General features: G+C 33.8%; 1 protein-coding gene across 1 annotated transcript; it reads right to left on the reverse strand.

The window, feature by feature from the left end:
- Positions 1-6451: 6451 nt before the first annotated feature.
- LOC127554940 (caspase-1-like) lies at positions 6452-24980 on the reverse strand. The gene is made up of 9 exons (XM_051986905.1): positions 24701-24980; positions 20992-21057; positions 17609-17700; positions 16997-17170; positions 11207-11441; positions 10576-10719; positions 9013-9122; positions 8518-8656; positions 6452-6984 (listed from the first exon to the last, which is right to left on the reverse strand). The coding sequence occupies exons 1-8, from the start codon at positions 24978-24980 to the stop codon at positions 8558-8560; spliced, it is 1200 nt and encodes a 399-aa protein (XP_051842865.1). The 3' UTR covers positions 6452-6984; positions 8518-8557.
- Positions 24981-26080: the final 1100 nt, after the last annotated feature.

Consider the following 26080-nt stretch of genomic DNA (forward strand, 5'->3'; position numbering starts at 1 on the left):
TCATTTCTTATGATCTTAACTTTGAAATAAAGTTTGTTCGTTCTTGTTGGGACATGATCAGTTAGCAAGGCAAAACAGGGCAGTAGGATGAGAAGGGGAAAAAGAGAGAGAGGAAAGAGAAGGAGGGAGGGAAAAAAGGAGGAAGGGACACAGGGACAGAGACAAAGACAGGAAATACAGGGACAGAGAGAAAGAGAAAAACAGAGACAGAGAGAGAGAGGGAGAAACAGAGACAGAGAGAGACACAAAGAAAAAGAGACAGAGAGAAATGAAGAGACAGAGACAGAGAAACAGAGACAGAGAGAGTCAGAGCGAGGTGAACTGAAGGAAATGAAACTTAAAAATAGGCAGGTAGTACATCATAAGAGTAGATACACAGATCCCTACATTTTCAGCTCCTTGCATTTCAGTTTTTCACAGTGGAGTTGCAGCACAGGCTACATACAACCTGAAAATTCCCCCAAATGAATCAGAGGATAACAGAATGCAGCAGTTATAATGAGATTCTGATTGTTGCTCCCAGCCCAGACCTACCCCTTCCCAAGTCCAAACCCCATAGAAATCCTTAATCCCTAGGTGACAAGTACATGTACAGATTTACACAGTTTATGATTCCACCACACTTCAAATCTAGACACCAACCAATGAAAAAGTAGCACCAATAGGATGTAGATCAAGACATTAAACCACCAACTTTAATTAATTTTTTACCCACCATGGTGCCTGCATACTCTCCTTCTTTGTGGTCCTTTGGGTGTAGTTGTGATATTGTTGGCTAATTATAATATCATTACTATGTATTAATAATTCCCCAGTGGGCTGTTCTGTATGCATTCTATGTAATTACATGAATAGTTCCACTAAGTCTTTAGGACCTCCTCATATTAGCAAACATCTCCTGTAACCTCAAAGTCTATGTAACTTGTGATGTAAGTCAGATTCATAAAGACCTTAGTCTTTCTTTGATTGGCTGCTAAATCCTGATCAATTCTGAATAGGAAAACAGTTTGCTCTGAGTACATGATTCTCAATTAATATTAATAAATGATTTTACTTGATCTAGAGATGGCCTGATTCCTGAATTCTTTCAAAGATGACATCTGCTTGAACCCCAACAGTTGAAAGAGAAATGAGAAATCATTTATTCCTTTTTCTTCAATGAGAAAATGAGAAAAATACACACAGGTAAATTTAGTTATCCCATATCAAGATAGGTAGCTCTATCTACAAGCTTAAATTACATGATGACCTACTAAACAAGATTAAGGTAGTATCTTGCATGAAGTGTACATGAAGATCCTAGAAAGTGCTGGTGAAAGAAGACTGGGGTATGTAAGGAAGGTTCATTGTTAGATCACTAAGAGAACCTCTTATAAGGAATATCTAAGGCAGTAATGCTCTTTTAGTCAAAAATATTTCCTCTAAGATCTAAGGAACTATTTACATCCATTATATTGGCTGAATTTTGAAGGATCCCTTTACACCAGTGTCACAGCTAGTTGTAAAAGTCAAAAAGTCAGGTCTCTTTTTAGCAGTAGAGAATTCTACTTTTTTCCTAATAACTCTTAGGAACATAGTCTCTAATCAACTAAGTTCCCATCAGCAGAAGCAATGCCTGTCTTCCTCCCATCAATGCATCATGAGAATAACACAGTGTATAAGTTTTTATTTTAGATTTCAGACTGGCTTTTTTTTAAGAAGATATTTACTTTACTGGGCCAGGCTGGATTCCATTCCTTTCAAGCAGCATTTCCTTTTACTAGATGCTCCTCTACTTCTGTTCTTTTGCGATCTATATCCTCCATCTCAAAATTAGATCCACCACTATAGAGTGACTCACTTCCACCTTAGAATAAGAAGATAAAAATTGTCTTTCTATCAGAAATATGTACCACATATCCAATTACACTTATCCAATTCTTACCAAAACATTCTAGTTTTCAGAATTTTTCAGCTATTGAACTCAAAATCTTCATAACAATTATATGCAATTAGCTGTTGGTTAAGAAGTAAAATACTGTTAAACTGTCTTACCCATGTATTTTTTTCCCTCTAAGAAATATTTTCTTTCAGATATTTTAGGAGTTGAATATGTTGAAAATAATAGAAAACTTTCTTCTTAATTATTTTTAAGAGACATTTTTTGGGGAGTTCTTTCAGAAGCATTACTATTCCTGTTCCTTTTCTCAAATAAAATTGTCCAAATCCAAAATTATCAACTGCTTACAAGTAAAACAATAATTCCTATTTCATAGGCTTGTTGATAGGAATAAATTAAATAATGTGTGGAAAGCCCCTTTGAAAGCTTTAATATGATATATAACAATGCTGGGCTGGTAAATTTAACAACCAGCTCTCAAAAAAAAAATGCTTGTGTATATATATATGTATAACTATTATGTTTAGAGTGGAAGACAGCAAATTATGTATGACAAGTGACTGAAAAACATTTTAGAGTAAGAAGAAAATGAATCTGAAAATCAGTCTTTTCAATCATCTGTTTCTCCCTTCATGCAGTTAAACTGAACAGGGATCAATTTGGAAATTGAGTTTCTTTTGTTCCCAAATGAACGTCAGTGCCAAATATTCATCTACATACAGATGTAACCATCAAACAAACCACAAATTGATACTATGTTATTACAAAAGAGATTTAGCAGTTCATCAAGGGATTATTACAGAGAAGGAGTTACCTTATATGATTCCAAACTCTCCCCACTGGTATTTTCATCTTTTGTACTCTGCAGATTGTAGCCCTACTCATTTTGATGGAAATTAAGTTAACTTATTGATGTTTTTTTTTTAACAGAATACAAATGAATCATAATAACCATTTTACTGCATCACAATAGATCATTGAACAGGTTGCTCCTTTAAAAAGTCTTTTAGATTATTAGTCTCAATGTGGACTTGGACATAATATGTCAGGCAGTGTAATTTTGTTTTCCTACTGTTTCTCAGAGATCTTTTCAGGATCAAGTAATTGAATCCTCTGGGATTATAAATGTCCTGTCTTTTCTTTTTCTGGCTAGTCATGATGAATAAACACTTTATTCTATCCTACCTGAATTAAGCAATGGAAAATACTTGACCCTTTTTCTATAGAATTTGTTAAATTTAACTCTACCACCTGGGAGAGCAAAATGGTCAGTACCTCTGTTGCAAATACCCATTCACTGGGAACTTTGTGATAAGAAATTCACTGTGAAAATTAAAAAGAAAAGATGGCTTTGAGAGAAATACCATGGGTTTATTTTGGTGGTGGTGGTGGTGGTGGTGGTGTGTGTGTGTGTGTGTTTATTGTTTTGTTTTGTTTTAATGGAAAACCTTCACAATGCTAGGTGCTCATTCCTAGGGAATTTGGAAGAGAAAACTGAAAGTAGGAACTAAAGGAAGCCTGAGCATACAAAGCCCTCTCCATTTGCCCTCTTCTTCCTCAACAACATGAATGATGATGCTGATTGAATATTGAAAACCCAACGGAAACATAAGGGGAACGAATGAAGATAGATAGTTCTCCTGCTGCAAAACTCAGGAGCCTAATAGGTATTATTATTATATGTATACAACAAGTCCATACTTTTCTGTTACAAGTCTATGCATTTGAAGTTACAGGAAGCTGAATTTTTTTTTTTTTTTTGTTGTTGCTCTTGGGATGTAGGCAAATTTTTTTAACCTCTGTAAGTTAAAATGATTTTCTGAATATGCAGTATTAGGCTTCCAAATGCTACTCTGGGATATTGAGGAAATCATTAAAATACTTGTAACATTTGTTTTGTGTACTGAGAGTGGAATCAATGTTTGAAATATTTATTAAAGTTCTTTGAGATTATGCCTCTATCCTTATTGATTCCATCCTAATTGAAACTTTTTCTCTAGTCTCTAATATATCTAGTATACTGCAACCCATTATTTGATGAGAGAAGACACAAATGAATTTACAATTGTAATATTATTTTATTTTTCCCCAGGTACATGACAAGAAAAATTTTAGCATTCATTTTTATAAGATATTGAGTTCCAATTTTTTCTTTCTCCCTCTCCTTCCTCTTCAGAAGATACTAGGCAGTTTGATATAGTTTATGCATGTGCTAGCATGTAAAATGTTTCTATATTAGTCAGAGTTGTTGAAGAAGAACCAAATCAAAAGAAGAAAAATAACATAAGAGGAAGATTAAAGTAACTGGGGAAAAAAAAAAAACATGCGTTGATATTTTAATATGCATCATGGATTGATCAGTTCCTTATCTAATTATGGATAGCATTTCCCTTCATGAATTCTTTGTACTTGTGTTGGATCATTGTGTGGCTGAAAAGAGCTTGGTTAATTATAGTTTATCATAATACAACATTCTTGATATTGTATGCAATGTTTTCCTAGTTCTGCTCAGTTCACTTTGTATCAGTTTTTACAAGTCTTTCCAGATTTTTCTGCAAAATGGCCATTCATCATTTCTTATAGCACAATAGTATTCCATTATATTCATATACTATAGCTTGTTCAGCTATTCTCCAATTGATAGGTATCTCCTCAATGTCCAATACTTTGCCAAGACAAAAAGAACTGTTATAAATAGTTTATATTTGACCTAGAGCCAAGATGGCGGAGAGGACACACAACTATCTAAGCTCTCCTTTTTGGTGCTTTCACCTCCTTTCCTGAGAAGTCAGGGAGGGTGTGATCACCTCCCCTTGGGGGCTCTGACCTCCATGAGGAGTCAGGGATGGCATGACCACCTGTGTTCTAAAACAAAAGAAAGCAGGAGATGTAATGGGCTGAGGCTTGAGTTGATGCACTGAGGTCCCAAGCACATGAGGCTAAATAGTAATTGGACCATACTCTATTAATATATAAGCTTGGAGAAAGAATGGCCCCGGCCCACTCTTTGTGCAAGTCCTGATGTGTTGTATAGGAAATGACGATTTTGGTGGGTGGGGGCAGGGGAGTGGAAAAAGAAGGGGAAGGAGAGACTGTTTGCATTGCCATTGCGATGGCTTTCTCACTCAGATCTCCTTCCGTTAGCTGGCTTCCTGTCGCAGCTGCCCATATTGCTATCACAATCTTTCTTGCCCATATTGCTATCGCAATCCTTATTCATCTCTTCACTTCAATAAAGATTGAAGATTTTTCCTTAACCTGAATTCCTGACTCTGGATGATTTTAAATATGCGGGCATTACATCTCCAGGTCTTTCTATAATCAGTTTGTTAATCATTTTTAGAACAATAATACCCTATTATCTTCATATACCACAACTTGTTCAGCCATTCCCCAATTAACAGGCATCTACTCATTTTCTAATTTTTTGCTACCAGAAAAAGATGCTAAAAACATTTATACACATGTTAGTCCTTTTCCCTCCTTTAAGATTTCCTTGGGATACAAACTCAATAATAACTCTGTTGGATCAAAAATATGCATAATTTTACAGCCCTTAGGTCATAGTTCCAAATTGCTCTTGATAATGATTGGATCATCTCCCAATTTCACCACTGTGTATTAGTGTCCCAGTTTTTTTCCACATCCCCTCCAACATTTCTCATTATCTTTTCCTATCATCTTAGCCGACCTGAGAGGTATGAGGTGGTACCTCAGAGGTGTTTTAATTTGTATTTCTCTAATCGATAGTGATTTAGAATATTTTTCATAAAATTATAAATAACTTTAATTTCATCAACTGAAAATTGTCTTTTCATACCCTTTCACCATTTATAGTTGGGAAATGACTTGGATTCTTATAAATTTGACATGGTTCTTCATATATTTTAGAAATTTATCATAAAGACTGGCTAAGAGTTCCCCCACCCACCCAGCTTTGTACTTTCCTTAATTCTGGTTTCTGTTGGTTTTGGTTGTCCAAAAACTTTTCAATGTAACATAATCAAAGTTGTCATTTTGCCTTTCATAATGTTTTCTTGTTCTTCTGTAGTCATAAATTCCTCCCCTTGCCAAAAATCTGATATGTAAATTATTACTTGCTCTCCAAATTGTTTTAGGGTATCATCCTTTATACCCAAATCAAGTATGCATTTTTGTATGGGGTTTCAGATATAGGTTTCTGCTGAGTTTCTGACATTATTTTCCAGGTTCCCAGCATTTTTTGTCAAATATTGAATTCTTATTTCAAAAGATGTAGTTTGGAGGTTTATGAAATATTAGATTACTAAAAGTCTTTTTTATTGTTTCATGTGTATCTAAGCAATTCCACTGATGTACCACTCTATTTCTTAGCCAGTACCAAATGGTTTTAATGACTGTGGCTTTGTAATATAGTTTTAAGTTTGGTACTGCTAAGCTACCATCCTTTGTATTATTTTTCATTAATTCCCTTGATATTCTTGACCTTATGTTCTTCCAGATGACTTTTGTTATTATTTTTGTAGTTCTACAAAATAATTTTTATCTGTTTGATTGGTATGGCACTGAAAAAAATAGATCAACTTAGGCAGAATTGTCATTTTTATTACATTAGCTTACCCATGAGCAAAGATATTTTTCCAGTTGTTTAGATATGACTTTATTTCTGTGAGAACTGTTTTGTAATTTAATCAATATATTTCTTGCGTTTATCTTAGCAGGTAGACCTCCAAGTATTCCTTATTTCCCAGGGTCAATTCTCTGCAAAACAGTCAGGCTTGGCATTCCTAATCAGGTAAGATTCACTCAGTCTTCCCCAATTCAGATCTTTTCCTTGGAGTTCAGGAGGTTAAAGTTTTTGTAGTTCCTACTGAAGTATCAGTCACACTTAACTCACCCCAGAGGTCCCCACTTGGTGTTTCCCTGGAGTTAATGCAAAAGTGTCTGGACTTCAAACCAGTTAATTCCTGGCTTGGGGTTTCTTTTTGGATCTTCTTGTGTTATACCAAAAGGATCTCTGTTTTGCTCAAGTTTTCCTGCTTTTTTTTTTTTTTTTTTTTTTTTTTACCAGCCTATGTTGGACCTGATGCATGACTTTTTTCTGTTTGTGGGGAAATCTGTAGAGTCTGAAATGTAAGGATATATGTCAACATCTTCCCAGAATCCCCCTAATGAAGATTCATTTTCAAAGCATCTTGAAACTTTCTCATTTATTGTATTATTTTAAGCTGGGCTATTTCCCTAAAGTAAGTGGGGGAATAAACTATTATAAATCCTGCAAAAGGGATATTTTACTGTCAGAGAATGAATTTGTTTTTTCACTTGTAAAATAAGAATAATAACAGGGCCTGCTATATTAGTTGTTTTGAAGAACCATTTTTTAAGATCTTACCATGCACCAGGCACACAGTATTACACATAGTGAATTTACAATATAATACACATAAGCACTTCTGAGCATAGCAAATCTGAAAAGAATTTCAAAGATGCATGAAGGGAACACTGTTAGGTTACAGATGAACAAAAACAGCTCAGAGAGGTTGTTACTATATGATCTTGAGTATATCCTTTCTTCTTCATCTGATCCTCAATTGTACTACCAGTAAATTGAAAGGATTGAAATTAGATAGACTCTGAAGTGGCAAATAGTAAAGGAAGGAGTTTGTAATCTTCATTTGCTTTTTGTGATTATATCCTGCACATTCAATAAATGTATAAGCTCCTAAAAGGCAGAGACTGAGTTTTCCACTTGTCTTGTACCTCTCACAGTCCTTAATATGGGGCTAAATGGGGAGCAGCTGCTTAGTAAACACTTACTGAACTGAATTCAATGGTACTGTAGTGGAAAAAGCTATACAATTCTTACTGTTCAATCCTACTCTGGCAACTATTGAGCACTCTTGGAAATCTCTCCTAGATCACAAGCTGACAACTTATTTGAATTTGTATTTATTGGAACTTTTAAAGAAAAATCAGACAATAACAACCTCAAAAATCCCCATAATGAAAACATCCTTCCACAAGAAGTAGCTATGTAAGTATTGCATCACTTGTGATTTCCTGGAGAAATGAAAGAAAGAAAGATGAAAAAGGATAGTGTTATTTCTTAGCCCAGGGTCAACTCATAGTGAAGGACACAGCCACAAAAGTGTGTTATTTATACTATTAATCAATAGGAGAAAGACCCAGAATAATCTGAATTGGAAATCTAATAATATATGTTCAATCTCAGGATGCTCTAATATAGGAATGTTCTTGAATTGAAATGCTATAGGATACAATTTAGGAATATAGATATGACTAGTACTTGCTGTAATAAAAGGCATAACTTACTACATAGTCCTACTTCCAATCCAAATAAATGTTTTTCCCTACTGAAATCTCATCAATGTGGGGTATATTCAAGATCAAAATAAGGGACTAATTCTGAGCCACTATTATCAACCAGGAAAAGAATATGCTCTGGCTAGGTTTGTGTTGGCTTGATCATCACCTTCTCCATTTCGGTAAGTAGGGCAATAACATGTAAGATTAAAAATAAAAATTCCAAAAGTTCTATATTATTCACCAAAACAAGTATCATTTTGTAGTTTCCCCCCCATTATCCAAGTTAAACCCAGAGATGGAAATTTTATCCCTCCCATAAGAGTTCAATTTACCTGAGCTGCCAACAGCCACTGTTTCTGTTGCTTGCTAATTTTAATTTCCCGGAAAAAGATAGAAATATTTTGTTAATGTTGCTCTTTCAATGGTGGGCATTTGTATCTTCTCCATTGGGGTCTCAAATGAATGCTGGACCTAAACAAAGAAAGATGAAAAAATAACTTATGAAGAATACACATAAATACCAAATACAAGAAAAATCTCATACCAAGTAAATCTCCTTTCCCATTTGCAAATATCCCAAGAGAAGAGAGGAGGTGAAATAGGTCTAGATTTTTGCCTGATATTGGTGACCACTCATACAGGTTGTCACAGGACAGGAAAATAATATAAAGAACTGATTGTCCCATGTATTTTATATTAGGTCAGATTGGTATTAACCTAGGCCTTATAGTTTAGGAAGGATTCTCATAGATTTACAAGACATAAGGGAAAAATTGAGAATCAAGATGGACAGACATGGGCTTTGAAGTTTATGATGATTCTCTTACTTTCCAGAAAATATCATACAGATGACAGCACCAAGCATACTTTCTAAAGCAATCAATCAATTGGATGATGAAGAGAGAGCCCTTTTTAGTGTGTCTCCAAGATTTGTTATCTGGAAATAGAAATGAATTTTACATGTATAAGACATCTGACATATGCAAGACATTTTAAAGATGAAAAATAATAATTTCCTTTCTTCAAGTTATTTACAATTCAAAAGTGTATAGTACACATAAACACACCTAAGTATGTAAAAAGATTGAGTATAATAAAGGCAAAGAAGAGATTCAGTAAAATTGCTATAAAGGGAGAAAATATTTTCATCTGGGAAAGGGGATCAAAGAAGGTTTCCCAGAAGAAATGCCACTTAAACTGAGTTCTGAAGAATTACAACTATTTTAACAACAGCTTGGAGGAAAGAAAGTTGGATGATATCAGGATATGACTTATTTAGTTTAGTTAGAAGATAAAAGGCTAGAAAGAGGTATGGTTTGAAATTAGGGTCAAAAACTCAGTAGTAGTTGTTAGGCCTTAAAGGCAAATCTAAGAGCCATTGTTTTGTTTTTGTTGTTGATGCTTGGTCGGTTTTTGTTTGTTTTTTCTCAGGAAATTTATTTGAACAAACATTGATCTAGTGCTCACTGTGTGCAATACAGTGTGATGAGTCTAAGGGAGAAAACTGGGGAGCAATTGGAGATTTCTGATCAAGGGAATCACACTCTTTCAGATCTGTACCTTAAGATGGTTTTGGCAGCAATATAAAAAATGCCTTGAAGAAAAAGAGAATGAAGACAGAGCAACTTATTACAAATGCATTACATTAGTTCAAACTAGAAGTAATAAGGGCCTAAATCAAGTTAGCATCAGATTGTATAAACCGGGATTTTTTTTTTCAACAAAAATCAGATTCTTCTTTCTTAAAAGATGAATTCTGTTCTCCAAAAGAATGTATTTGAGAATGAGATTCTAGGAAATATAACAACACTGGCACATGTACCTATAAACACTTTCCCTTCATTCTCTACACCGCATAACACCCATAATCTTCAATGTCTTTCTTAACCACTTAGTTTTTAAAGGAACACTTTCTAATTCCATTTGACTCCGATTTCTTCACTTTTGTTCTTAATCAATATATTATACACTTGATCAATTTGTTTCTCCAAAGTGATATCCAGAGAATGTGTTTTTAGTTAATTGTTTATATACATATTTATACATATACATATTACACACACACACACACACACACACACACAGGTTTAAGATGTTTTGCCATATGGGGCAATGTTTTGCAAATAATAAGTTTGGTGTCAGTCAGCCTTATTGAAGGAATAGAAGAATATGTATGATATTAGTTACTGTGAGAAAAAGTGCATCAAGTTTAACTAGAAAGAGCCAATGAGGTTTTCTGGAAAAGGAGCAGAGAAAACAAATATGCTACAGTCACTATATGATCCTCCACCAAATCCCAATATAGCTTCTTGTTCCATTTCACACTAGATGAGTGGAGATTGCACATTAGGAGTCACTTATGAGACAATTCTTTCTAGGAAGTGATTTACTTGGAGTTGATGAGCAGAAAGCAATGAAGTCCTTCTCCACATGAGCCTTATAGAAAGCATCACTTTCTAAGATGTATGGGTCCTGTGGATACGTGTCTGCAAAGGGTGTTACTGAATCATTGACCCAAGCAGCTCTTGAATTCCCTGCAGAAACATGAGATTTAGGGTTAATAAAGCATCCTCAATTTTGAGCTGATAGCTGGCATTAACAATTCAAATACCTTGTCTGTCTGTCTGCCTCTTCTGTGTCCTATCTGTCTCTTTCTTCCTCTATGTGTGTCTGTCTCTGTTTCTTTGTGGTTTTTCTCTGTGTCTGTCTCTGTCTCTGTCTCTGTCTCAGTCCCTGTTTTCTCTCTCTGTTTCTGCCCTTCTCATAACATTATAGAAATTGAATAATGTAATGCTCTAGAATTCAAGGGTCCTCAAACTACAGCCCGTGGGCCAGATGTGGCAGCTGAGGACATTTATCTCCCTCACCCAGGGCTACTAAGTTTCTTTATTTAAAGGCCCACAAAACAAAGTTTTTGTTTTTACTATAGTCCGACCCTCCAACAGTCTGAGGGACAGTGAACTGGCCCCCTATTTAAAAAGTTTGAGGACCCCTGCGAGATTAATCAAAATCCATACTCACCCCCTCGGCAAGCCTGAAGGATAATGATCTTGGGCTTGTCCTTCAGACTAGGACAGTTCCTGGTGTTAAATATTTGGAAGATCCTTTCAATAGGTAGTATTTGGCAATCTATGTCTGTGTAATCCTTCCCACAGATGCCATTTGTCACACCATGAGACATGAGCACCAAAAAAGTACTATCAGAAGTCTGGTGCTCTTGGCGGGAGGCAAATTGCTTCAGCTTTGATTCCATTTCCTAAAAGAAAGTATAGAATACATGACCCAGGAATGTATAACCAAAGAAACTGGTTATGTGGACATTCAGTTAATTGTTATTTTAGGGGTAAAATAGATTATTTCAATTTAAAAGAGGATTTAATTTACACTTTATTTCATTTTATTTTTTGCAAGGCAATAAGGGTTAAGTGACTTCTCCAGCATCACACATCTAGGAAGTGTTAAATGACTAAGGCCAGAATTGAACTTAAGTCATTCACACTCCAGGGAAGGTGCTGTATTCAGTATGTCATATAACTGCCTCCTCAAATTAAATTTTATTTTATTTTTATGCACTCTCTTTTTTTTAACTTTTTATTTTCAAAACATATGGACAGATAATTTTTCAATATTGATCATTGCATAGTCTTGTATTTGAAAATTTCCTCTCCTTCCCCTCACCCCCTCCCTGAGATGGTGAACTATCCAATATATGTTATACATGTCAAAAAAATATATGTATATATGTATATATATAATACAACATATGTAAATATATTTACATAATTATCTTGCTGCATTAGAAAAATCAAATCAAAAAGGGGAAAAACGAGTACGAAAACAAAATGCAAACGAACAACAAAAATAATGAAAATGCTATGTTGTGATCCACACTCAGTTCCCACAGTTCTCTCTCTGGCTTTCTTTGTCACAAGATTATTGAAACTGGCCTCAATCATCTCATTGTTGAAAAGAGTCTTGTTCATCAGAATTGATTATCATATAATATTGCTGTTGCCATGTACAATGGGCTTCTGGTTCTACTCCTTTAACTCAGCATCAGTTCATATAAGTCTCTCCAGGCCTCTCTAAAATCATCCTGCTGATCATTTCTTATACAACAATAATATTCCATAACATTCATGTAGTATAATTTATTCAGCCATTTTTCAACTGTTGGGCATTCACTCAGCTTCCAGTTTCTTGCCACTACAAAAAGGGCTTCTATAAACATTTTTGCACATGTGGGTCCCTTTCCTTCTTTTAACATATAATCCCAGTAGAAACACTGCTAGATCAAAGGGTATGCAGTTTGATAACTTTTCAAGCATAGTTTCAAATTGCTCTCCAGAATGGTTAGATCCGTTCACAATTTCACCAACAATGTATGTGTCCCAGTTTTCTCACATCTCCTCCAACATTTGTCATTAGCTTTTCCTGTCATCTTAGCCAATCTGAGAAGTGTGTAGTGGTATCTCAGAGTTGTCTTAATTGGCATTTCTCTGATCAATAATGATTTAGACCACCTTTTCATATAACTAGAGATGGTTTTAATTTTTTCATCTGAAAATTGTCTGTTCATATTTTAACATTTATCAATTGGAGAATGACTTGAATTTGTGTAAATTTGAGTTAATTCTCTATATATTGTAGAAATGAGGTCGTTATCAGAACCTTTAAATATAAAAATGTTTTCCCAGTTTATTGCTTCTCTTTTAATCTTGTCTGCATTAGTTATGTTTGTACAAAACCTTGTTGATTTGATATAATCAAAATTATCTATTTGATGTTCAATTCTGACTTCTAGTTCTTCTTTGGTCACAAATTCTTCCCTTCTCCACAGATCTGACAGGTATTCTGTTTCTTCTAATTTGTTTATAATATACTCTTTCTATCTAAATCATTTAGCCTTGGTATGTGGTTTTAAGTGTGGATCAATGCCTAGTTTCTGCTATATTAGATTCCAATTTTTCCAGTAGTTTTTATCAGATAATGAGTTCTTATCTCAAAAACTGGGGTCTTTGGGTTTGTCAAACACTAGATAGTTGTTCTATTTCTTTTTCTAAAATGGAACTATTTAAATAATTTATTTCTCCTTTTGTTAACCTGAACAACCAATATTTTTTTCAGATTTTCTTCCATTTCATGCAGATTATCAAATTTATTGACATATAGTTGGGCAAAATAACTTCTAATTATTATTCTAATTTCCTCTTCATTAGGGAAAGATCTCCCTTTTCATTTTTGAGTCTTACAACTTATTTTCTTTTTTTGTAATCAAATTAAAGGGTTATCTATTTTGTTGGTTTTTTCATAAATCAACTATTGTTTTATTTATAAATTCAATGGTTTCATATTTTCAGTTTTATTAATCTCCCCTTTTGTTTTCAGAATTTCAAATTTGGTATTTAATTGAGGGTTTTCAATTTTTTTAGTTGTAAGCCCAATTTATTGATTTTCTCTTTCTCTATTTTATTCAAGTAAACATCTACAGATATAACATTTCCCCTAATAATGCTTTGACAATAGCTCACAAATTTCATATGTTGTCTTATTATTGTCATTTTCTTGGATGAAATTATTGTGTCTTTGATTTGTTGTTTTACCCATTCATTCTTTAGAATTAGGTTATTTAGTTTCCAATTATTATTTTTTTTAATTTTCCCTTGTCTTTTTATTGCATGTAATTTTTATTGCATTATGCTAAAAAAATGCATTTGCTATTTCTTTCTTTCTGCATTTGATTTTGAAGTTTTTATGCCCTAATATATGGTCAGTTTTTGTATGGGTCCATGAACTGCTGAGAAAAAAAAAAGTATAATCCTGTCTCCAGTTTTCTCCAAAGAACTATTATAACTAACTTTTCTAGTATTCTATTTATTTCCTTAACTTCTTTCCTATTTATTTTGTGGTTTGATTTATCTAGTTCTGAGAGAGCAAAGTTGAAATCTTCCACTAGTATAGTTTTGCTGTCTATTTCTTCTTGATCTCTCATGCTTTCCTCTAGGAATTTGGATGATATGACACTTAGTGTATATATATTTAATACTTGATATTTCTTCAGTATCTCTGATAACTTTTGGTAAAATATAATTACCTTTTTTATCTCTTTTAATTAGGAAATCATGATGACTACCCCAACTTTTTTTTTTCTTTTTTTTTTTTTACTTCACTTAATGCATAATAAATTATGCTCCAACCCTTTATCTTCATTGTTATGTCTCATTTTGCCTTAAATGTGTTTCTTGTAAACAACTTATTGTAGGATTCTGGCTTTTAATCCAATATGCTATTCGCTTCTGTTTTATGGGAGAGTTCATCCCATTCACATTCACAGTTAAAATAATGAAGTCTGTATATCATGCCATCTTATTTACCCCAAGTTAGGTTTTTTCCTTTCCTTTCCCCCTTCCCTCCCCCCCCAGTATTGTGCTTCTGATCACCACCTCTCTCAAACAGCCCTCTCCCTTTAGAGCCCCATCCTCTTTCTTACACATTTCCCATACTACTACTGTTTTCCCTTCTATTAGCCTTCCTCTTTTTTTTCTTCTTTCCCTTATGACTTTCCTATAAGGTGAGACAAGTTTCTCTGTGAAACCAAATATGTTTGATATGCTCTCTTTGAGCCAAATCTTATGAGAGTAAGATTCACAGAGTCTTTATCCTCCTCTCTTCTTTCCCTCAATTATAATAGGTCTTCTTTGCCTGTTTGTGAGATATAATTTCCTTTTTTTAAACATCTTTTCCCTCTTTTTCCTGTACAATCACCTTTCTACCTCTAGTTTCCCTTTCATATTATAATAATAAAATCACCTTATACCCTCACTCTCTAAATATACCCATAACAGAAATATAGTTCTCAAGAGCGCATTCCTTTTTATCTTTTTATGCTTCTCTTGAGTTCTGTGTTTGGAGAGCAATTTTTTTTTCAGCTCTGGATTTTTCCATCAGAAATAGATGAAATTCACCTGTATCATTAAATTCTTCCCTGAAAGATAATGCTGATTTTAGCTGGATGGTTTATTCTTGGCTACAATCCAAGTTCCTTTGCTTTTCAGAATATCAGATTTCAGGTCCTTTGATCCTTTAATGTGGAAACTGCTAAATCCTGGGTAATCTTGATTGTGGCACCTGGATAGGATATTTAAATTGTTTCTTTCTGGCTACTTTCAATATTTTTTCCTTGGTCTGATAGTTCTGAAATTTAGCCAAGATATTCCTTGGATATTCCTTTTGGGGTCACTTTCAGAAGGTGATTGGTGAATTCTTTCAATGGCTATTTTTTCCTTCTGAGTCTAAGACATCATGGAAGTTTTTCTTTATGATTTCCTGTGAGATAATGTCTAGGTTCTTTTTTTTTTTTTCATCATGGCTTTCAGGAGATCCAATAATCTTTAGATTGTCTCTCCTAGATGTATTTTCCAGGTAAGTTGTTTTTCCTAGGAGGTTTTTCATATTTTCTTCTATTTATTCATTTTTGTTTGTTTGTTTGTGTTTGACTGATTCTTAAAGTCTTATTGAGTCATTCACTTTCATTGGTTCAATTCTAATTTTAATGGATTGTTTTCTTCAATTACTTTTTTAAAGTTCCTTTTGTATTTGGCCAATTGAATTGTTTTATTTTTTTAATTGCATTTTTTTTTCCATTTCACAAATTCTGTTTTTCTACAAGTTGGTATCTTTTTCATATCTATTTTGTATGGATTTATGTACTTTTCCCATTTTCATCAAATCCATTTTGTAGGGAGTTATATGGTTTTGCCATTTCAACAAAAATTTTTAAGGAGTTTTCTTTGGAAATTTTCTGTTTTTCCTTTTCCATACCCTCTTGGAAAGATCTCATTTCCTTTTCCCATTTTTCTTCTAACTCTTTTTAAAGATACTTTTTGAAATCTTCCAAGAAAGCCTTGTGAAAATGGGGACCATTTTTTTTTGGGGGGGGAACTTCATCTGAATTTGATTTGCCTTTAGGAATCTCAGGGTTTAAGTCTGTTCTCTCTGTCCATAAAAGTTGTTTATGGTCAGAATTCTTTTTCCTTTTTTGTACATTTTTTTAAGGGTTGAGATCTGCTCTTAAGGCAAAGGAATGGACAGCTGCTTTAGTTTGCCCTGGAGCCAGTGTTTCTGATTAACTTCTGGTCAGTTAATTGTGCTATTAATTGTGGTTAACAGCTGGTTAACCACAACTGGTTAATTGTGGCCATGTGTGGAGTTCTTCTAGGATTCATGTACTTACAATTTGTCTTTGGTATTTACTTTTGCTTTTGTTGCAGCAAATCTACTAATACCTGCTTACAGCCAGGACAACATGGCAATTCTCTGATTCTCTGCCCCAGTTCCTTGCAATGGGCTCTGCTGAGGCCTGCATTCAGCAGACTGCCCCCTTTCCCATTTGAAAGAGACCTTTTCCCAAGTTCTTCCAAGATATTTTCTTCTGAAAATGTGTTGTACTCCTGATATCTGTCACTCCAAAACCAGTTTAGAGGCTTAATCTGCTGTGGATTTGAAAGAAGAACAGAGAAGATCACAGAAAGTCATGTCTGCTCTCTGCCATCTTGGTTCTGCCCCCTCAAGTTACATTTTAAGGAAAACACAGAAAGCTTTTAAAATCAACACCTTTAGCAAAGTTTCGGGAAGAGAGTGATTTCATCAAGTCCAAAAAAGCTATCCAGATTATGAAATGTGTTCCACAGTGCAGAGCTCTCTGGGGACCATCCTGAACTCTCTTGGCCCTTGGAATAACACTTCTGTATTGCCTGGAGCAGGAATTGTCTATCACTTTGGGAGTGGAAAATTGTTTGCCTCTGTGCTTACCAAAGCTGTGAGGTTCTTTTCAACATCTACTCTGTAACCCAGACCCACAAGAAGGTCCTGCATTCCTCTGATGTCATTATTGGCCCCTGTTCGCTGAGGGAGATAATCAAACTCCACATTACAGATGATAATCGCCAGGCGTGTGCGGGTTTCTTTCTCCATCACTGGGTATATCTATAGGGGACAAATGTGAATGTGAATGAGGCTTCCTCAGCCACTTACAATGCAAAGACTAAGCCAAATTGCTCAGTTGAAATAATTGTAATTTTCTTCCCCGACCTTTATGAGATGTCTCAATATAAACATTGTCTTAAATTGAAATAGGGTTGGACATAAGGAATAGAAGAAAGAAGTATCAGAAATCCAGAATGGGTTGTGAGTGTTTATTGAATGGTCTTGGACAAAAATGTGAATTTTGCTTAACAATTAGAGACAAGGAGATCAAGAAATCTGGGAATTGTGGAAATTGTAAAGTTCTTGTTCTTTGGTGTCTTGCAATCATTAAGGAAACTCTAAAAAAGATCCTCTCCCCACCAAAGAATCACATATTTATGTAACTGATTAGCAATATTTTTTTCCCCTTCTATCCAGTTAAATAACAATACATAGCACCTGTCCTGCCATCTCCTTCCTTAGCCTTTGGAAATCTTCCTGGGAACAAAGCCTTAGTGTGTCTGTGGCAATATCCTGGAATGTCCGAGGAACTGCAAAATAAAAGATACCTTGTGATATGTGATATTTTGCTTGCATAAGAATCCCTACTACATGCTCTGATTTTCTTGTGTCCTGAAAAAAAATTCCCTTGGGTTTACATGTTCATGGTTTCAATTAATCAATCAAGAAACATTATTAAATGCTTTCTTTGGGGGAAATATTATGTTAGATACTGTGGAATAAAAAGAAAGGAAATAACAGAAACATTTTTTAAGGAGCTTTGATAGCCCTTTAAGAATGAATATGAATGGAGAAAGACTTAAAACAGAAAGAACAAATAGAAAGTAAATGCAGTAATCCAAGTAAGAGCTAATGAAAACTAGAACTAGGGTTTGGGCTATGTGAGTGAAGATAAAATGATATATAGGAGAGATATGAAGGCAGAAATAACAAAATCTGACAAATGATTTGGACATTTGGAACAAGTAAGAGTATACAGTATTGGATTATAGCAAAGTTTCAAACCTACATAACTAGAAATAATGTTGTTGTTTCTTTTTTATTGTGGTACTTTCATAGTTTCAATAGGAAATTTTAATAGGAAAGTTAAAAAAATGAGTATGAGAAGAAATATAAAGAATTCTATTTTAGATTTGTAATGCCTAAAAGATAGAAATTACAAATATACAGGTGGAGAAGTGAGATTGTAATTAAGAAAAGAGATTGGTTTTTTAAAAAAAGAGTAGGGTTGGTCACAAAGTGCTGAAAATCATCAGTATAGAGTTTATCATTCTAAAGAGTAAGACCAGAAAAAAAACAGATAATATCACCAATACAGAGATAAAAGAAAAATAGGGTGCAAAGCAAAGCCTTATGAATTGGATGATAATACATTAAAAGAGATTGTTCTTTTTGAATTCTCCTAATTTTTTAAACTCAATGTCTTGGAAAAAAAAAAGAAGAAGAAGAATAGCAATACCAAAGGCTGTGAAGAGATTAAAAAGAATGAGATTTGAGGAAAAGGCCATAATATTTTATAATTAAGAGAACATCTTAATGTTCTCTTAACTTAAGCAACTTTTCACAGGATTCTTTTTGGATTAAAGATGACATCAGAAATCAGATTTCAGAACATTTATAAACTATTAAGAAGAGAAAAAAATGTGTATATGGGGTAGATATGAAATGTTGACAAATTTAACAAAGAAAGCAAGAGACAGTGTCCCAAAAATTTGTTGTAGTTTTGACCTTCAATAATTTTAAAGTTATAAAAGCTATTAGCTTACAAAAATTTTGTTATTTTAATTATTAGTTATTTTAAATTAATGTGGTATCTTATTAAAATTGAGCAAAACTGTTATCTTGTGCAATACATATGGAAATAATTGATTTTGAACTATGTAAAAAGCTTTCATCAGATGTTGCTCAATTTCTAATCTTAGCCTTAAGAACAATCCAAAGATTAATATTTTAATTTGCATAGCAATAGCAGGAGGGGAAAATATTGAGAGACTATACAAGAGGCAAGAAGGTTTGGGACATCCACTGAGATAGGTGTAACTGACAATCATTTTGAATGTAACAAATTTATAGTATACCCAATTAGCATGATTTTGTGACTTCCTCCTGGGCCTTTCAGCAGCACATAAACAGGAGCAAAGGGGTTATACTATCAGCAATTTAATATGTTATAATCAGCAGTACCAAAAAGGGTCAAAGAGCTTAAAATAATTCTGTAGTGTCCATTTGAACCACTCAATTTAAGCATTTAGATAAGGGAGAGAGAAGAATTTAAATACTGCAAAGTTAATATAGTCTGAAGAATTATTAAAAACCCTGCGGTGGATGAAGAATTAGGTTAGAAGTTTTAGGGTTAGAAGCTGTAAGACATGAGTGTTAAAATATTACAATATAATAAAAGGAATTTTGGAGTTTATGAACACGGGAGTGAAACATTTTTGAGAACTAGTAAGATATGTAGTAATGCTAAAATACATAGCTGAGGAAGAATAGAGAAGCAAATCAAGAAAACTGAGTAGATTAAGAAACATGTAAGGTAAAATATGGAGGGAAAATGATATGTATATTCAAGTCCTCTCATAAAATTGTGATGAAAGACTGTTGGGTTGACACAGAAGACATTGAGAAATAAGAAACAGACTTGGAGTAGATATGAAAAGGCTATTAGGCTTTATATTCAGTGATAAATGTGGATAGTGTAAATTTAAAAGGAGGAGAGGTTGCTAAGTTATTGTCACAAAGACAGTGAGTATCAGAAGATGGAAACAGAGAAAAAGGAAAAGATTTGTTTTGTTTTTGTTTTTCTTTTTAAAGATGTTAATAATAGAACACACATTTCAGAAAATATAGTAGAAGATGAAGGCACATCTAGAGCAGGATTAGGATTAAGTGGAATTAAGATAAAGGAATGAAGGAGAAATCAGCTAGAATTAGAGAAAGAGACAATAGGGAGAATAAAATTATGTGATTAGTAAAATGGAAAAGAGTAAGGTAAGGAGGCCAGACTCTATATTTTTTGATAATGAGAAATCAGATTTTTTTTTCAATTGACCTTGAGGAAGGTATATTGTGGAGACTTATGAAAAAGAATTATGGAACAAGGAATTAAGGAACAAGGATTAGTTTAGAAAGTAGAATGTGGTGGCAAAAAGTCAACCTATTGAATAAGCTGGGATTGAGCCAAGGGTTCTACTACTAACTGTTGGTTAGGATCATCAAATGCTTCCCCATAGGACAGCCAATAGTAGCCTCCAGGGTTGGTCAAACATGAAATAAACTCATTGGGTAGACAATAATATTTTAACTCAAAAAAATAAAATCGAACTGAACCTAAATCAAGGGAAAATAATTACTTCTGGGGAAGAGGAAAATAATGTTAAGAAAGAAAATAGATATGACATGGAGAATTATAGGAGGGAATTACAGCATATACCCAAATTATGCCAATCTTATTGTTTTGGTTGACTCACCCATTCAATCTTGATGTTCCAGATACAGTGAATAAGAACGATCTACAGACCTCTCCTAGTCCCTGGGTCTCTGGGCTTTCTATTGATCTCTATATCAGACTAAGGAGGTAAAATGTTTTTTGCATAGATCAAGGATAAAAGGCAATTTTCTCACACCTCTTTTACTTATAACTCTACCAGTTTCCTTGGTAGAATTTTCCTTGATTTGATGGTGAGGAATCTGAGTTCTGGATTTCCCAAGGAAAAGTCTCCACTTTCCTGGTTACTTACCCTGAAGGTTTTTGTTTATTTATTTGTTCTGTTTTGTTTTCAGGAGAGAGGAGCCCCAGGGAAAGTTTTAAGGTAGGTTACCTGGTGAGAAAGAATTTTTCTGAAATCCTTCAACATTAGATATAGCCAGTTGTTCTGTCTGAGATCCTGTAGAGAGGAACAAAGCATTTGAGTTGTGAGATCATTTTCCTCTGAAACACCTTTTTCTTAGAGAGTTAGCCTGTTCACAAACTAAATTTCTTTTCTGAGATGGAGATTTTTCTTCTGAGTTCTTAAGAAACAAAATGCTTAGTACTTGATGTGAAAGAAAAGGGTAGTTAGAACTACATATGCCATGGGGAAACTGAAAAATCAGTATTCAGAACTAAGCCCTATCTATGGAACAACCATGGTTCATGAGGAATCATGAAGTAGCAATTCTTTGAGTCCCAGAGGTGAAAGAGGAGTAAAAACAATACCCATCAGGGATATATTACCTCTGAAAGTTTGTATTACTATAGTTGGAGTTCAAGCGTTTATACTAATTAAATATCCCTTATCGCCTACCTCCAAAATTTTACTTTGTCCCGTTTGGAATGTAGATTAGGAGCAGGTGCTTTGACGAGTTTAGGAAACTACCAGAGAGCCTTCATTTTAGAGTCTAGCATTCTACTTAATATCTATGTGGCCTTGTGCTAAGCCATTTAGGTTCTCTGGTCTTCAGTTTCCTCATATGTAAAATTGGAGACATGTGATCCCTACAGTTCCTTACCATGCTAAATTCTATTGGGATTGATCTGTCAGGAGACAAACTTGATGCTTCCTAGGAAACATGTCCTTCTCTGAGGCAGAAAAATTATTTAAAGCCTCACTTCAACCCTTCCTGAAATTTAGGAAAGAAAAACAAAACAACAACAACAACAACAACAACAACAACAACAACAACAACAAACAAAAAAAAAAAAAACCTGTATTTTCTTGTAATTAAATGAAAAGTTCAGGAATGCTAAGCTAAAATAAGCAAGAAGAAATTTAATAAGGTTCATATGAAATCCTGATTTTTCATTCTAATAAACACTGGCTTAATTTTAATTTAAAAGAATTAACTTAAATCCAGAATCACAACTGTCATTAACTAGCTGTATGATAATTAGTTATTTAGACCAATTTTTTTTTTTTACCTAAGGCCCAGAAAGGTGTTTTTCAAAAGCATTTTGTAACTATATTTAAATAGTTACAACTTCCTTATAAATCCATATATTTTATTATGCATATTTAAAGACATTATTTTGAGAAGGGATCTGTTAGATTTGCCAAGCTGCCAATGGGGACTATATTACAGAAAGATGAAGAATTCCTAACATAAAATGACTGGACTTTGATTTCTTTATCTATAAAATAAAGATAGTGGATTAGAAAACCTCTACACATTAAAATTCAGTGACAATAAAATGAATTTTCCTGAAATCACTTTACTGGAGAAAATGTTGCTAGTTTTACCCTGTCACATTAATGATTAGCCATAGTTACACCCATCTTTCATTTAAAAACTCATAAAAAGTTTAATATAAGGTGGGGCCAAATTCAAAACCTAGCACAGAAATACTTACCAAGGCTAAAAAGAATATATGTCAACCTGTGAATTGAATACCTTACATAAAGGGAGAAATAATGCAAAGTTATTAGATGGGTCTAAGCCACATTACAGAGAAATCCATTAACTGTTTCTATAAACTTAGTGTAACTCAGGAAATAATAAGGATCCTAGAAAATATGACTATAAATTTTCCAGTGGCTTTCTAGAATTTTCACATTTATGCTAAAATCTATGATTGTTTGGCTAATAGATTGAAATATGTTTTTACCTGATAAATCTATCAGAACTAAATGGAGTGGAATGACTTTAACCTCACTTTTATAGTAAGTTGAATTCCTTAGGGTACATTGGTAAAAATGTAGTGCCCCCAAAAGGGAAACACTTTTTTTTCACTGTAGTCTGCCCAGATTACATCTGGATATTTGTGTTTGATTCCAGGTACTACATTTTTAAAAGAACATGGATAACTGAAACACATCTAGAAGAGGGAACCCAGGAAAATGAGAGCTATGGGAACAATGACGTAAGGAAAACAGTTGAAGGAATTAAAGAAGTATAAAAAAGAAAAACACACAACTTTACCAGGGGATATGATAGATTTCTTTAAAAAAAAGTTACAAAATGAGATTTGTTCTAATTGTTTGATAGGGAAGAACTGGCATTACTAGGAAGAAGACAGTTTTAGGGAAAAATATTTTGAGTTATTATAAGTATGAATCATAACAATTTGAGTTGTCCAACAATGGAATAGAGTATCTGTGGGCATTCCCCATCTGTAGATTTATTCAAGCCTAATGTAAATGACTTCTCATTGGAAAGGAGTCTTTTTTATTTGTCTCTATGGTATATACATAAGTTTTATTAAGGTGGAACCATGTTCTCTGTGGATGTCAGGCTGCAAGACTTTGTGGTACCTATTTCCCTACATATTTTAATATCTTTGGTATCCTTGGTAGTTTTCTTTGTGGTTACTTTGGAGCATAATCTAGAACAAGCTTTGCTTATGACCTCTGGGGCAAACAACTTTACTCTTAAATTTTTTCTCTTTCCATGATATGGGAGAAAAGGGAAAAATGGGCCTGATCTTTAGATTCTCTGAAAGTTCCTGTAGTTCTTTCACTTCAAAATGACTCAAAGGCTATATGGAAAGATAAGGAAATGGACTTCAAGTTCTTTTCCTAATCAGTAACTATAAAACTCTTATATCTGAGTTGTTATTTAAAGCACAGATTCACCCTATTCATTTTCTTTCTGTCTTTCTGTCTTCCCTAGTCCTGAAAGAAAATATAGAATAACTTAGACTTTCACAGTTTAATCTTAGCACTGAGAGGTAATTAATCCAGTGATTCTTCTAAAGCACAGTTTTATCCAAGGGACATCTAACACCTATCACCCATTAATCGCCAGTGGCTTCCTATTACCACCAGGATAAAGTACAAAATGATGTTTGACATTTAAAGACATTCATAATCTGGCATCTTCTTAAGTTTCCAGTCTTCTTAAACTGTTCCTTTTTACAAAGCAACAATCCATCACAATCCATCTACCTTTCCTAATTGTAGTGCCACAAATACAAATGTCACTGCTTCTACCAACTATGTGCCTTTGTTTTGTTTTAGCTTTCTGAACATATATGAAATAATCTGCCTCCTCACCTCTGTTTGCATCCTTGTCTAGACTAAACCCACATTGGCAGGAGAGAAAAGGGGTCACTTTGATGCTGTCATTCCTTAGCAAGACTACATTTGCAAGACAGGAGCCTGTTCACTTCCCACTAAGATATGATCCTGCTCACTGTTAATCTAAATATTTCTTTAAATTATTTTTTTTCTTTCAACTCAGTTTACTCTTTTATTTCTCTGCTGTATATGTAGGGGAAGAGGAACAGATAGCAGAGTTTTCTATCAGGATCTATAATATTCCTGGACAGGTAAGTATATGGAAAACATAGAAGGGATAAGATCGACTAAATGCTTCTGAACTCTTTAGAACACTGGAAAAAAACAAACAAACAAACAGAGTAAGATTATGAGTGGGAAAAACATTCCCAGAAAAAAAAATCCCAGTAAAACATTTTCATTGTTATACAATCAAAATCAGTAAGTTAGACAAAGGCTTCTTTTAGCTGATGGAAATAATCTTCTTGTCATATAGAAGGATCCAAAGTATAAGGAATATCTAGGGTCCCCTTTCAGCTGAGACATTGACACTAACCTGAAAACAATCCAAGCTTGTCTGCAAGATGTTCATCTCTTTCAATGATACTTTTAATAAGATGTTGGCTGGCTTTAGAACCTTTGTGAGAGACAATATCAATTAGTCTCCGAGCCTGATCCTTGATTGTTTTATTTTCTTCATTCACTATCTCCATTTCTTCCTGATTCAGCACTTTGATTTCCAGTAAGTCATCCAGTAATCCATTGATTACACCTTTGTTCACTGACTCCACAAATAGCTTTCTCTTCTCCTTCAGGATTATGTCTGTAAAAAACATAGGAAATACTCTTTCAGTCAAAAATACATTAAAAAAATATATATCCCTTACTTCAACTATAAAGCCCCATAGTTGCCAGTTGTGGACAGATTCTTAGCCCCAGAAATTCCCTCTATATTCTAATCTTATACTCCCTGAAAACTTTCTTCCATGTTGGTATGTCAGTGAAATTTGTAACAATATTAATGATAACATTAATAACAAATTTCTGTAAATCAAATGAAAGATTTTAGGTCTTTCCTTTGATTTACAGAAACTTATGAAAGGGATATGGAAAACTAATTCATGAAGTCTGACAATAGTAGGCACATTGTAGATGCTTAATAAATGCTGTTGATTTATTGACTTGATCAAATTTACCCAGTGCTTTGTGATCTCAGTCTATCTTTCTCAGATTTCTTTACTAAATTGAATTAAATTCATAAACATTTGTTAAATGTTTACTATAAGTAAGGAATTGAGTATATATAAATGATAATCAATAGGTTAGGTCCTTAAGAATTATTGTACAAAGAAATCATATAATATATGGACAAACAAAGACAAAGAAAAAAATCAAGGCAAATAGTTTCCAGGTACATTTAGGGAGGATAAGAGGGCTTTCACTTAAAGAAATCTAGGAAGATTTAGAAAAGAAGTGACACTTGAGCTGGACATTGAAAATATGAAATTATTTTAGTAGATAGAAGGAAGGAAATCTGTTTCAGGGATGATGGATGGGCTGTTCTAATGCACTGAGACAAAGTTATAAGCACAAAAACAGCCAATCCTATAGGCGGGACAGTATGTAAAATAAGTTGCATGAAACCCATTTGGAAAAATACCCTAAAATCAACTTGAGGAATATATTTCAAATTGACCTCCAGAATATCAACTCTTTTGACAACACAACTGGGATTATTTGAAAATGCAAATAGGAACCACATGAAACTGAAAAAAAAAGAGAAAAAAATGAAAGAAAAAACAAATAACCAGAGTATCTTTAATACATATCATTCAGTCCTGAGAAACCAGGGAATACAGAAGCACTAATCTAAGGCAATACAGGGTTGTAATAGGGTTACATCCCATTTCTACTTAGCAATTTCCTTTCTATCCCA

The sequence above is a fragment of the Antechinus flavipes genome, chromosome 3 (assembly GCF_016432865.1).
Source record: "Antechinus flavipes isolate AdamAnt ecotype Samford, QLD, Australia chromosome 3, AdamAnt_v2, whole genome shotgun sequence".
Lineage (NCBI taxonomy): Eukaryota > Metazoa > Chordata > Mammalia > Dasyuromorphia > Dasyuridae > Antechinus > Antechinus flavipes.

Coding starts and splice junctions, on each gene's coding strand:
- LOC127554940 (XM_051986905.1), bottom strand. CDS start 24,980: ATGTTTTTTACAGACATAATCCTGAAGGAGAAGAGAAAGCTATTTGTG. Junction 9,123..10,575: donor TTTCTGCTCATCAACTCCAA/GTAAATCACTTC, acceptor TTCTATTTCCAG/ATAACAAATCTTGGAGACAC. Junction 8,657..9,012: donor TGTATGATATTTTCTGGAAA/GTAAGAGAATCA, acceptor TTCTTTGTTTAG/GTCCAGCATTCATTTGAGAC.